Source organism: Octopus bimaculoides, chromosome 27 (assembly GCF_046866305.1).
Source record: "Octopus bimaculoides isolate indiv1 chromosome 27, ASM4686630v1, whole genome shotgun sequence".
In the NCBI taxonomy this organism is placed as follows: domain Eukaryota; kingdom Metazoa; phylum Mollusca; class Cephalopoda; order Octopoda; family Octopodidae; genus Octopus; species Octopus bimaculoides.
In genome coordinates, this window is record NC_142954.1 from 22,690,097 (window position 1) to 22,705,247 (window position 15,151).

General features: G+C 40.2%; 1 protein-coding gene across 1 annotated transcript in view; it reads right to left on the reverse strand.

The window, feature by feature from the left end:
• Positions 1–715: 715 nt before the first annotated feature.
• The window catches only part of LOC106882759 (exportin-4), a 35,255-nt gene continuing 20,819 nt past the window's right edge, over positions 716–15,151 (reverse strand). The window contains exons 12-25 of the mRNA XM_089343595.1: positions 14,563–14,717; positions 13,612–13,792; positions 13,221–13,380; positions 12,300–12,469; positions 10,897–11,071; positions 9,791–9,995; positions 8,557–8,645; positions 7,563–7,629; positions 6,952–7,068; positions 5,719–5,822; positions 4,831–4,961; positions 3,565–3,682; positions 2,254–2,346; positions 716–1,023 (exon numbers count right to left, since the gene is read on the reverse strand). Coding sequence (XP_089199721.1) covers positions 826–1,023; positions 2,254–2,346; positions 3,565–3,682; positions 4,831–4,961; positions 5,719–5,822; positions 6,952–7,068; positions 7,563–7,629; positions 8,557–8,645; positions 9,791–9,995; positions 10,897–11,071; positions 12,300–12,469; positions 13,221–13,380; positions 13,612–13,792; positions 14,563–14,717 — 1,963 coding nt within the window. The 3' untranslated portion in view covers positions 716–825. The remainder of the gene's footprint in view (positions 1,024–2,253; positions 2,347–3,564; positions 3,683–4,830; positions 4,962–5,718; positions 5,823–6,951; positions 7,069–7,562; positions 7,630–8,556; positions 8,646–9,790; positions 9,996–10,896; positions 11,072–12,299; positions 12,470–13,220; positions 13,381–13,611; positions 13,793–14,562; positions 14,718–15,151) is intronic.

The following is a 15,151-nucleotide window of genomic DNA, read 5'->3' on the forward strand; positions in this document are numbered from 1 at the left end:
AGACAGGAAATAACCCGTGTCTTCCTGGTAATTCTCATTCTACCTCTTACCTCACAGAGCAGTCCACGTTTTGTGGCCAGGAAGTACCCTAATGTATTTCTCTCCTGTCCTGGGTATTTGAGAAATTGTTAGCTTGAAGCATAAAAGTGACCGTTTTTGCTTCTCTGTTGTTGTTGTTGTTGATTCCAAAATATGGAAGAAACCCCTCCCCCCTTCTTGGAATGCCTTGAGGGCCAAATGAGAGTTTATGTCATGACAACATTCTGAGGAACATATTTACATATTGTGGGGGGATTCCTGCATAGCATAATATATATGTGTGTGTGTGCCTGAATACACATACACACATGCATGTCAGATGAGTGTATGTGTGCATGTATATATATGCAAATATATGTCTGTATATATATATATATATATATATATATATACACACACACACAAACATGCAAACACATGTATTAACCTATATATTATGTGTGTGTGTGTGTGTGAGTGTAAAATGCATTATGTGCAAATATTTGTAACATACATATCAAATATGTATGTATATATGTGTGTGTATATATATTTATAAATAACACGTATACAAATATATATATCACATACACACACACACACACACAAAACATTCAAATACATACACATACACACATAAAATATATATATGTGAAATGTGTGTGTGTGTATGTATATATAGATATATATATATGTATTTTTCTTTGTTCTTTTTTATTATCACCACCAGAGTATCACCATGTCATATCACAATGATCATTACCATCATCATCATCATCATCACCACCACCACCATCATCACAAGCATCATTTGACACAGAGAATGCCTCTCACGTTGATTAGAAACTGTTCAAAATTCTGTAAGAAGGCAATCTTGTTCTGTCGGTTGATGGTCAACTTGAGAGTTGCTGGAGTGAGCTGGTTGAATGCAGCCAGGAGTCGTTCTTTGTATGCTGGCAGTTCTTGGCTGTACAGCAGTTCGCTGACCAGCATACGGTATTTTTCCTGTAAATCAGAGACAGACAGAGGATTTAGACAGAAAAACCACAACTTCTTCAACAACATGTATAACTGACTCAAGTATACACACATGTAGCATAAGGTATACATTCCACAACATATAATCCCACAGACATCTCAATGTCCTGACACCACAGAATTCTAGAGATAGATAGAAAAATTACAATAGACATCTGGTAGACTGAAACTCACAGAGACATTGGACAGACAATTGCTTTGGCGCCAGGCAAACAGAAAAATGCAAAGTATCATGGAAAGAGACAGACACAACCAGAGAGTACAATGCGGATAAAGACACTGTACAGCAGCATACACAGGTACAACCACATTCACACCAGACAGAAACAAACACACAGTACCACATATAGAGATAGACACACAAATGTATAGTGCCATATATGGCACGTAAAAGCATCATTCGAGCGTGATTGTTGCCAGTGTCACCTTACTGGCACATGTGCTGGTGGCAAGTGAAAAACAACATTCAAGCGAGGTCGTTGCCATTGCCACTGGACTGGCTCCTGTGGTAGCACCTAAAAAATGCCTTTTGAGTGTGGTCGTTGCCAGAACCGTCTGACTGGCCCTCATGACGATGGTACATAAAAGCACCCACTACACTTTTGAAGTGGTTGGCGTTAGGAAGGGCATCCAGCTGTAGAAACTCTGCCAAATCAGATTGAGCCTGGTGCAGCCTTCTGGCTCGCCAGTCCTCAGTCAAACCGTCCAACCCATGCCAGCATGGAAAGTGGACGTTAAACGATGATGATGATGTAGACATCAGATGGATGTATGACCACAGAATAGGCAGATACAACAGCACATCCTCACTGAGAAACAAACACATACAGTACCATATACAGACATACAGTACCACAGAGATAAACACATGGAACCATAGAAACAATCATACAGTACCATAGAGAAAAACACATGGTACCACAGACAGAGAAACAACACAGAGTGTCACAGAGAGAAGCAAAGAATATAGTACCACACAGAGACACCAGACAGAAATACAAAGAAAATTAGAGAGAAGAATACAGGACTACACAGAGATATACAATGACATGAAACCACACAGAGAGAGATAAACACATAGCACCAAACAGAACCATAGAGAAAGACAAATTCCCATGGAGAGCACAGACATTACCATTTTATCCAAGACCACCAAAAGCAGCGATAAGATATATATAAAAAGAAGAAAAACGGTACCTGATGGCAGCAAATAAGGCTGAACAATGTGGTACTGGCTGTTTCTAGGAGATCCATGTCAAAGCTCTCCAGTAAAAGAAGTCGGAACACAACCTAGAACGAGAAAGGGATACTTCATGGGCAGGATGCCATTTTTGAATGTCTTTTCAGAAGTCGAAACACTGTTTATTGGTGCAGGCCTGGCTGTGTGGTCAAGAAGTTTGCTTCTTCCCAACCACATGGTTTCAGGTTCACTCCCACTGCACGGCACGTTGGGCAAGTGTCTCTTACAGTATAGCCCTGGGATGACAAATGCTTTGCGAATGAATTTAAGTGATAGAGATTGAAAGAAAGCTTGTTTTACTAATATAAACCAGATGCCCTACCTTGACAACAGGTAAGGCATCTGGTCAAAGAAAACTTGGCTCAACAAATTTTGTCCATCCCATCTGATCATTATTTACATTTGACGGATATTTGTCCTCATCTTGTTTGTTGTTAACACAACGTTTTGGCTGATATACCCTCCAGCCTTTATCTGGTATCTTGGGGGAAATTTCGAACCTGGGTTCTCATTCCTAAGGTATTTTTCAATGTTATTATTATTCAGGTCAATGCCTGGAATCAAACTCGGAATCTTGGGATCGTTGCCAGTGCCCCTGGACTGGCTTGTGCGGGTGGCACATAAAAGACACCATTTCGAGCGTGGCCGTTTTCGTGCGGGTGACACGTAAAAGCACCCACTACACTCTCTGAGTGGTTGGCGTTAGGAAGGGCATCCAGCTGTAGAAACTCTGCCAAATCAGACTGGAGCCTGGTGTTGCCATCCGGTTTCACCAGTCCTCAGTCAAATCGTCCAACCCATGCTAGCATGGAAAGCGGACGTTAAACGATGATGATGATGATTCCAAGTTCAATTCCAGAATGTGACCTGAATAATAATAATAATAATAATAATAATAATAATAATAACAACAACATGGAAAAATACCTTAGGAATGAGAACCCAGGTTTGAAATTTCCCCAAGACACCTGATGAAGGCTGGAGGGTATATCAGCTGAAACGTTATGTTATCAACAAACAAGATGAGGACAAATATCCGTCAAATGTAAATAATGTACATAATTCCTCATCTCTTAAATATAGAACTGTGTTATGATAAATGTGTGCGTATGTGTGTGATGTAAATTCCCTGACGTAGTTGATCCTTGTTACTACTAATAAAGAGAAATCAAATAAAAACCAGTTGCAGACGTTGTGTTGTGCTCCAGCATGACCACAGTCCCAAAATATAAAAATACCACAATGTAGAATTGTTGGTCTGGCCTTACCTTCAGGAACAGCTCCATGGCTAAATACAGCGGCGATCCATTTAGATCATTGTTACACACATGAGAAGCAAGAGCTGCAATTATTTCAAGGCACAATTTGGTAATATCTGGGCCATATCTACAGCTTCGAGTTAAGGATGAAAAATTTCAAGATAGGACAACAAATAGTATTCTTTAAATACAAAACAGACAAAAAAAGTCTGGCAAGATGATTTCTCTTTCACAATAACCCTAAACACACACAATAACCCTAGAACACATACGTTGTTGTTGGCACTCTGTCGCTTACGACGTCGAGGGTTGCAGTTGATCCGATCAACGGAACAGCCTGCTCGTGAAATTAACGTGCATGTGGCTGAGCACTCCACAGACACATGTACCCTTAACGTAGTTCTCGGGGGATATTCAGCGTGACACAGTGTGACAAGGCTGACCCTTTGAATTACAGGCACAGCAGAAACAGGAAGTAAGAGTGAGAGAAAGTTGTGATGAAAGAGTCCAGCAGGGTTCGACACCATCCCCTGCCGGAGCCTTGTGGAGCTTTTAGGTGTTTTCACTCAATAAACACTCACAACGCCTGGTCTGGGAATTGAAAACGCGATCCTATGGCCGCGAGTTCGCTGCCCTAACCACTGGGCCATTGCGCCTCCACTAGAACACATACACACCTACTGTAATTGATGGCATATAAGATGCCTCTCTCTCACGAAAAAAAAAAAAAAAAAAATTTCGTACCTGACACTTCCTACTATAAGCTAATTTTAAGCCAGATGGCCCCTTTTGCTATTAAAGTTTCTGTTGCAGCATTTTAGTTTATGGTCCAACCCATACTAGCATGGAAAGCAGACGTTAAATGATGATGATGATGATGTAATGGAAACTTGCTTTCTAAAAACTGTATTCTGCTTAGTCGCTTTCTTGCATGTTTTATAACTCACTTCATGTGATTTCTTGCCCTTATGTTAAACTGTACAACTAACTCCCCTGCTATAGCCCAGGTACTCTTGAAATGGACAGCCAAACTTCTTTAACACTTTAGCATTTAATCTGGTTGTACCTGGTCTAAGCATCCGACCGGTTCTATGTCTAAACTGGCCAGACACAAGTTACACTATTCCCAGCCTCAAACATACATACATGTGCTACTACCACGTTGACACATACACCAGACACACACTATGATCTCCAACCGCTACATGCAGACATATATAGATTTCTATAGGCGCACACAGACTGTTGTGTGTGTGTGTGTTGTGTAAAGGATACGCATTAAGTCCCATCTGTACGGAATCCATGAATGCTTTAAACAATTCTGCTGGAAGAAGACAAAATTTCTCTGGATGACATTCTGCCAGGAACGTTATTAACTTGAAGTACTGGCTGCAGAGATTGGGGAACTGGAAGAGAGAAAAAGGGCAGAGGTCAACAGAGGTAGAGAGAGAGAGAGTGTAAAGTGAGAAGAGTTGGGCAAGAGGCATGGGGAGTTGAGTGTTAGGGGTGGGGGAGTAGGGTGATGAGCAGAGTTGTGTGGGGGGCAAGCAGTCAGGTAGGAGGGTGAGACGGGAAGCGAGGAGACTTGGGTGGGAAGTGAGGAGAGTCGGGTGGGAAGCGAGGAGAATCGGGCGGGAAGCGAAGAGTCGGGCGGGAAGCGAGGAGAGTCGGGTGGGAAGCGAGGAGTCGGGTGGGAAGGGAGGAGAGTCGGGTGGGAAGCAAGGATAGTCGAGTGGGAAGCGAGGAGAGTCGGGTGGGAAGGGAGGAGAGTCGGGTGGGAAGCGAGGAGAGTCAGGTGGGAAGCCAGCAGTGCGTAGATTTGCAAGGTCAGTGGTGAGTGGAGTCAAAGGAGGAGAGAGAGAGAGAAAGAAAGATAGAGAGAAAGAAAGGAAGATAGAGAGAAAGAAGGAGAGAGAGAGAGAGAGAGAGAGAGAGATGTCAGTCCTGTTTTAACGAAGGCTACAAAACCTTTGCCAGAAATAATATAATTAACAGTCAATGTTGTTGTTGTTCTAACTGTTGTTCTTGTCACTTGTAAACTGTTGTCATGGAAACAACTTACTGTTAAATATTATTGTTATTTTAACTGTCTTTGCTGTTGTCAGCATTAATGAAAGTGTTGTGATTGATGATGATGAAGGCATTAGCGACAAAGAGACCAACCTTAAGCAGCTCAGAGTTCATAAGTGGAATGATTATATTTAATCCAAAGAGGACAACTTCTGCGGCTGAGATTTGTGTTGGTGGCGGTGAGGAGGTCTCTGGTTCTAAACAAATACATCAAAGGAGACTATCAACAATTGCAGGTGACAATATCACACACGTATATACACACACACACACACATGTATACATACACATATATACACAATGTAAATATACAGACACAGACACAAACATATACATATACACACACACAGACACCCACACTCCACCCTCATATATATATATATATTATATAAATAAAACAAATAATAAATGAGTATATGCATATATACATACAGGTATGTGCATACCTACGTCTACCTGTATATATATAGGTGCATATCTGGGTACAGGACATTGCAAACAAAACAATAATAACCAGAGTACAGAACACACGCAGGCCACATAGAGAACATTTTCCTTCATCAGCTACCCCCATTCTAACACAGGAGTTTCGGAGAGTTAATATATATATATATATATATATATATATATATATACCCACACCCACACACACACACACAAACATCTACACTCCACCCATACATATGTCTTCTATCTTTAAATTGTTACAGTCAGTGAACTGTGGCCATGCTGGGGCACCACTTTGAAGGGTTTAGTCGAGCTTATTCCACCAATTTTTTTTTTACTGAACCACTAAGTTACGGGGATGTCAACAAACCAGCATCAGTTGTCAAGCAATGGTGGTGGTAGGAGTTTGTCAAACACACACACACACGATGGGCTTCTGCAGTTTCCATCTACCAAATCCACTCACAAGGGTTTAGTTGGCTCATGGTTATAATGGAATACATTTGTCCAAGGTGCCATGCAGCAGGACTGAACCTGGAACCAGATTGTAGCAAAGCAAGCTTCTTAACCACACAACCACAATCAATACAATAACACTCTCCACCACCACCTGATGATGTTATAGTCATGCCTGGTCATAAAGTCTGTTTGACCAGAGCTGACCATGGGCTAAACAATTGTAACAACAGCAATCAACTCACTGACGAGAAAGAGAGTCTCCATGTGGTTGCTCTGCCAGCATCTAGAAATAGCAGTCAAATCTCATACGAATCACACCCTACAATGTAAACCAAAGAAAGGCACATTAGCCAACATAGACACAGACGTATAATAAGAAGGGATGGTCACGTCTGAAACAACTCGGACCAACTAACTTACCAGGGCCACTGAAATCTATAAAATCTTTCGACAATAAGTGCGTTAACATCTCCATCAGTAAGACGATGTCGTAGTATTTCTCCTCCTCTTCATCGTGGACTCCAGCAATTTTCCGAGCTGAAAACAGGAGAAAGAAACACCATTTTAGATTTAAAATAAAAGATGGACAACAACAACAACAATTGTACATTCTACGTGAGTGGACAGGGGTCAGTGTATCTTCTTTTATCTTTTACTTGTTTCAGCCATTAGACTGCGGCCATACTGCAGCACTGCACTGAAGGGTTTCAGTCAATCAAACCGACCCCAGGACATATTTTTAAAACCAAGGATTTATTCTATAAGCACCTCATGTTGAGCTGCTGAGCTAGAGGGATGTAAACAAACCGACACCAGTTGTCAAGTGGTGGTGGGGTACAAACATAAACACAAGGACACACATGCACTCATATACAGTAATCTCTTGACTATCGCGAGTGTTACATTCCAAATGCCACCACAATAGGTGAAAAACCACAAAGTAGAAACAATACTGTAGTGCAACGATATAGTAACAGACACACACAATAACACAGTGATGTAATGGCTGTAATGCATTGATAGTTACTTACTGATATTGTGTTTGGAATAGGTTTGGATGAGTGACAGAGCAAGTTCATAGATTTTTCGGGAATCTGACTGAAAAAGCAAATGAGAAAAAAAGGCAGATAAAGAGAATGAACATATCGATACTTGCACGATAAAACATTTGCATGCATGTGTGCATGTGTGCATCTTTATGCATTTATAGTCTTATACATCAAACACCATAGTGTATACATATAAGTGTGAATGTGTGTGTGGGTGTGCATGTTTGTAGTCATATATATATATATATATATATATATATACATATATACTAGCAACTAAGCCCGGTTTCACTCGGTCAGTTTGGATGATGTGGCTGTAAAACCTGCTCTGTGTAAGCATTTGACTTGTTTGGGCACGCTTACGTTAAAAAAGAATTTTAGAATGACACTTTTCTGTCAAAACGCTAAAAATAACTGACCAACTGAGATTCAACCAAATCAAAAAATAAACCCCAAAACTAAGCAAACAAAGATGAACCATCCCACTTCCATTGCGCACACACACCCCTCCCCTTTTACATACGCACACATATATTCACACAGAGTTGAAACGCTGTTTGATTTATTTTTTCAGCGTACAATTTTCATCATCCCACTACCAAGTATGACATCACCCCTTCCTTCCTTATTCATCTATCACCCCTTCCTTTCTCATTCATAAACACAAGAGTATTATTATAGTAGATTATTTCGGTAACCATGGAAGCTATGAAAAAATACAAAGCCCAGCATCACCACATCTGTGTAATCTTTCCCGCAATTTCACCCAGCCATTTGACCATGAATCCCAAGACAAGAAAGAATCGCCCATGTCAAATTTATATGTGTATATATATGAAATATCATCAAGTTTATATGTAAGTGTGTGTGTATAAACTTGAATGTATGTTAACATTTACACATTTGTATGTATACAGCAAGTATAGAAACAAGAATTAAACAATGGAGAGAGAGAGAGAGAGAAAAGTAGACTGACCTCGGGGAGATAGCAAAGCTGACGTTGGACAACTTCAGAGAATAGTTCCAGTACAAGAGGTACAACATCTTCATAATTGTGGTACAGATCTGTGGAGGGAAAAAGAGAGAGAGAGAGAGGTTGTGAGTAGATTTGGTAGACAGAAACTGAAAGAAACCTGTTTTGTGTGTGTGTGTGTGTATTTGAGTTGGTGTTTTCTTGCCCTGATGTCAGGTGACTGTAAACGAGTGTCACCATTATACAGGTCATGTCTTTTGTTTCAATGCTTCCATGGTCACATGCCCAGGCATGGGGGAAGAAATTATCTTGTTTGGAGGAATGATAAAAAAAAAAAGAAAAAAAAAGACACAAGTGAGGGTTGGGAGCAGAAAGGGCGTCTGGCCGTAGAAAACCTGCTTCAATATTCTGACCAGCCCATGCCAAGCATAGAAAAGTGGACATTAACATGATGATGATGATGATGATGGTGGTGGTATAGTGACAGTTTAAGGATGATAGCAAGACAGGGAGATGGTTCAACATATATACATATAATGAGAGAGAGAGAGAGAGAGAGAGAGAGAGAGAGAGAGAGAGAGAGAGAGAGAGAGAGAGAGAGAGATGATCCAACACAGACATGCACACAAATAGGCAAAAAAAAGTCCATTCTATTATAGGAAACAAGGCCTGAAATTTGCAAGGAGGGGTAAATCGATTATATCAACCCTAGTGCGTAACTGGTACTTATTCAATTGACCCTGAAAGGATGAAAGGCAAAGTTGTCCTTGGCAGAATTTGAACTTAGAATGTAGCAGCAGACAAAATAACAGTCAAAAAGATCCAGGAAAAGGAGCTTCTACCTGGTGGACAAACTGTAGAAATAACAGCTAAATCTCCCTTTAATACAATCCTACCATCTTAAGAAAAGTAGACAGGCAGATTGAGCTATGATGCACTAGACATCAGCACCAACATTTAACATCCGTTTTCCATGCTGGCATGAGCTGGACAGATTTACAGAAACCAGCATAACCAGGTTCCAGTCTGGTTTGGCTTGGTTTCTACAGCTGGATGCCCTCCCTAACACCAACTGCTCCACAGAGTGTACTGGGTGCTTTTTTACATAGCACCATCACCACCACACAAAACAGAAAGGTCAGCTGCTTATGGTTAGAATGTTTTTTAATTAACAACAGACAAACACATATGCATAACATCATCGTGCAGAGCTAGAGAAAGAGGCTTCAAATCTTACCCAATATTTTGACAGTCTCCACCAGTAACGGGTGCAGGAAGTTGAACAATTGCTGAACTATATCGACACGAGATGCCAGGGCGACACCACACATCGACTCAAGCAGGTTGAGAATGTTAGCTTTGACACCTGCTGTGTGGCACACCTTGCTGAAGTCGGCCTGGCATACAGTTTGGTAGAACCGGTCATGGAGAGATTGTAATACCTATTTTGTTGTAGAGAGAGAGAAAGAGAGAGAACAGAAAACATGATGATTGTTGTTATTAGTAAGAGGAGAAGAAACAGTACACATGATCTTTGCAGACTGGTGCATAAGCATACATATGTACACACACACAAACATCTATATATATATATATATACATACATATACACGCATGTACATATATATATACACACACACACATATACATACATACATATGTATACATACATACATATGTATATATACACACGTGTGTATATATATATATATATATATATATAGACACACACACACACACAATTATATATACATACATATACACACACACACACATATATATATATATATATTTACAAATACATATGTATACATACATATATACACACACAAATATTACTCATTTTTGCCAGCTGAGTGGACTGGAACAACATGAAATAAAAGTGTCTTGCTCAAGGACACAACGCGTTACTGGGAATTGAACTCACAATCATAAGATCGTGAGCTGGAAGCCCTAACCACTAAGCCACGCACCTTCACTATATATATATATATATATATATATATATATATATATATATATATATATATATATATATATATATATAAATATATATATATAAACAAAGATATATATAGATTCACTCAGACATATACACACATACATACAGATCAATTGACATGTATACCAACATCTGTAATGTCAGAAAAGATAAAGGATAACTCAATATTGTGATGTACTTCTTGTTAATGTAACAACCCAGAAGTTTAAGTTCACCTCCATTAATCTGGGGACACATACAAAGGGTCATAGACACTATCTCTCCCCCCCTCCCTCCCCCTCTGATTAAATTACAAAGAAAGAAACAAATCATTATATAAAAATCCAACACCAAAGACTCACATATTTCCAATATTCGTCCTTCTGTGCCGATTCCATGGAGGCAGTTCCTGCCAAGACGAGACCTTTCAAGAGATAACGCTTCGATGCTGGTGACAACAAGATGAGTGGGGGCTGGTTGCTAGCTTCTTGTTTCACCAAATCCCACAAATGTTTACATTTCACAACTAGGTTACATCTGCAGCACACAAGAAGAAAACAAACAAAAAAAAAAAACAGACATTAATAAATTCAATTTCGTTTTTGGATTTGGTTTGCAAGATTTTTTATGTGATTTCGTGTGTTGAAGCATATTCTGTTGTGTCTGGGGAGAGTCATTTTCTTATTGTGCCTTAAAATTTAACACACTCACCGTTAAAATTTCCACTTATTATTTTTATTTTTAAAAATTTTTTTAAATTTAAAAATTTTTTATAAAATAATAAGTGGAAATTTTAACGGTGAGTGTGTTAAATTTTAAGGCACGATAAGAAAATGACTCTCCCCAGACACAACAGAATAAATTCAATGTTTTCGCTGAATTCACACACACGCACGCATCCACAAAACACTACTGAAGCCTACTCACGGTATGGCTAGATTAAAACCAAGGGAGGCTGGTAAGCACGAGTGACTGCTAGATTATACCATAACCAACCGTGTCCAGACTTGTGCCTCGGAGGGGAACTTTCTAGGTGCAATCCCACGGTCATTCATGACCGAAGGGGGTCTTTACCTTTCACCATGACATCGAGAAACAGAAACGGTCACCACATTCTCATGAGATGAGGGAACAGAATTTGATCAGGATAAGCTTTCATATTTAGTTATCAAACAAAAGGTAAAATAATCGATAATCCAGATCGATCCCTAAATCTGATCAATTTGTGCCAGTCATGAGGCCAAACATCCCTGAAATTTTCATACAAATCCATCCAGCAGTTCTTGAGATATCTTGTCCATGGACAAACAAACAAACATGACTGAAAATCCCTCCACCTTCGCTAAGGGCGAGGTAATGGTTTCAAATTTTGGCACAAGGCCAGCAACTTCAGGGGAAGCGGGTAAGCTAATTACATCAACCCGTGCTCAACTGGTACTTATTTTATTGACAGAGAAAGGATAAAAGGCAGAGTTGACCTTGGTGCAATTCGAACTCAGCATTCCGGACTTAATACTCACATCATTCCGTCCGTCTCTACGCTCTGACAATTCTGCCAGCTCACTGCCTTGTTTTCAACACTAATATCAATAACTGTTTAACCCTAGGACTGCCTTCATCCAGCAGACTCCCAAAGATATTCCAGTCTTTTATTCGGTGTCTTCAACATTGAAAAACACAGAAAGGTGGACGTTAAATTGATGACGATGACGAGTGACCCCGAAGGGAATAACAAAGTCTTGGACGAAGTTAGTGGTTTACATACCTTGGTTTATTTTCCACTAGGGCCACCAACAGCCGCAATGAGTCATTCATCAGTTGCTCCTCAGCGCTCCAAATGGATAGGTTTGAGTTGATCCGTCCCAGGAGGAAGTCGACTGCCCACTGAGAGGCAGTTGTGTCCCGTCCAAAGGCGGAAACTATAGCCATACTGATCTGAGGAAGAAGAGGAGACAACAGTAAGGTAACATAGAGAGGGAGAGAGAGAGAGAGTGAGAACTTTTATCTTTTACTTGTTTCAGTCCATTGGACTGTGGCCATGCTGGAGCACTGCCTGAAGAATTTTAGTTGAACCAATCAACCCCCGGCACTAATTTTTTTTAAAGCTTCGTACTTATTCTATTAGTTGCTTTTGCCAAACCACCAAGTTACAGGGATGTAAACACACCGACACCGATTGTCATGTGGTGGTGAGAGACAAACACACACACAGATATATATATATATATATGATGGGCTTCTTTCACTTTTTGTCTACCAAATCGACTCAGCTTGAGGCTATAGTAGAAGAACCTTGCCCAAGGTGCCACACAGTAGGACTGAACCTGGAACCATGTGGTTGAGAAGGAAACTCCTTACCACACAGCCACACCTGTGCCTCAACAGAACATTTTGGCCACTTGTGTTCACAATTGTATTCCTTTGGTTATATAACTCAATCATTGATGACCAAAAGCAAGAACAGACACTAAAAACGTACGGAACATAACCAAACGACAAACACCGAAAAATTTGGGAGACGACTTTCAATGATGTGATTATTTTTAGAATGGCATCACAGAGAGATAACGAGAGGCTGGATTGAACATTGAATAAGTTCAATATTTTGGCCAGAACAGGATTGGTTTAAATGCAAAAGGGTTAACAGAAGATATGATGGAAGGTACAGAATAAAAGATGGACTTACCTGAGGATAACAGCTTTCATCTGGTAACAGGTAAGACACTGCCCATCGTTGCAGAAACCACATAACAGTGCTGCCCACCTGCGGACTGAGGCAGTCGGCCAGACGAGCTTCGATTGCCTGTCGATGGATGTCACACACCTTAAACACAGCCGACACTAACCTGAAAAGGGAATAAAAAGCTGAAGAAGGGGCAGACAGATTCACATGCAATTAAAACACATTCGTCTTGTATCTTTTACTTGTTTCAGTCATTAGACGGCAGCCATGCTGGGGCAACACCTTGAAGAACTTTTTTAAGCCTGGTACTTATTCTGTTGGGGACAAACGCAGACACAAACATATACACACACACGCATATATATATATATGTGAAGCTGTCGAGTTTCCTTACCTGACTACATTATCAGTTCCTTGTTCACTCCCAGGAATATTCTCCAGCCGCTCTGATGGGCTGCCAAGAACTCTGAGGGTGATATCAAGGTTGACAGAGGGTTCCTGTGAGATGGAATACTCCATGATGTCTGCAGGAATCAAAGGCGTGTCCCCTTCACACTCCTCTGTTAATAGGTGACCTGTTGCAACAGAGAAACACAAGAAATACATACTGTACATAATGCACATACAAACACACACCATCATTATTAGCATTGGTTTAATGGTCCACTTTTCCATGTTTTGCATGGGTTGGACAGAATTTTTGTTGGGGGCAAATTTTCTTCCTTTGCCAACTTTTATTTCTTTCAAGGAGAGATAATATTTTCCCATGATCCAGTCATGATGTCAAGGCAAGAAGATACTAACACATACATCAATACACACACATAAACACACACACATACATACATATACAGACATACACACACATCCATTGATCCATCATCATCATCCTTCTCATCCTCATCATTGTCATCGTTTTAATGTCCATTTTTTCATGGGTTGGACAGAGTCCACTGAGTCAGATTGTTTCCGATGGCCAGATGCCATTCCTGTCTTCATCCCTCACCTGTTTCCAAGCAAGGTGATACTTTCTCTATGACCAGACAATATTTGTGCAGGAAATTGGAAACAAATAACACTGCTTGTATGACAGTGACACTCGTTTACAACTATCATGAAATGTCAATACAAGGACACACACATCCATACACACAATGGGTTTCTTTCAATTTCCATCTATCAAAACCGCTCACAAGGCTTCAGTTGGCCTGGGGCTATAGTAGAAGACGCTCAAGGTGTCATGCAAAGAAACTGGACACAAAATCAAGTTATCAGCAACCAAAACTTTTACTCACATACACACACACACACACAGATAAATGCCATTAGGAAGAACTTAACTTACCAGCAATAAGAATCAACCAATGTAAGTCTTCATGCAAAACCTTAAACAATTCCTCGTTTATCGATATGTTGGAACTGTTCATGTTCTGTGCGGCCCTCATCTGTTGAAGTAGTTGTAGCTGGTTGTTGAACTGGTTCACTCGGTCCTCAATCAACCTGAAATGCAACACAAATAGTAGTAGTTTAACCAAAGGGTATGAGACAGTTTGGCACAGTCTATTTGCTGCCACTGATTCAGTGCTGACTAATTTGACAACGGATATTTTGTTCCTGGGAAAATTTCATTTTTATCTTAACGGACAACAACAAACTTGTAACCACAACTACTAAACAACTTGACCACTAGACTTTGTTTAACTTTCACTTTCACTTTAAGTATATGAGGGTTGGTGAAATATTGGTTTCTAATTTTGGTACAAGGCCAGCAATTTTGGGGGAGGGGTTGAGTTGATTACATTGACCCCAGTTTTCAACTGTTACTTATTTTATCGACCCGGGCTCCCGAAAGGATGAAAGGCAAAGTTGACCTCAGTGGAATTTGAACTCAGAACGTAAAAATGAACAAAATGTTACAAAGCATTTTTGTCCGA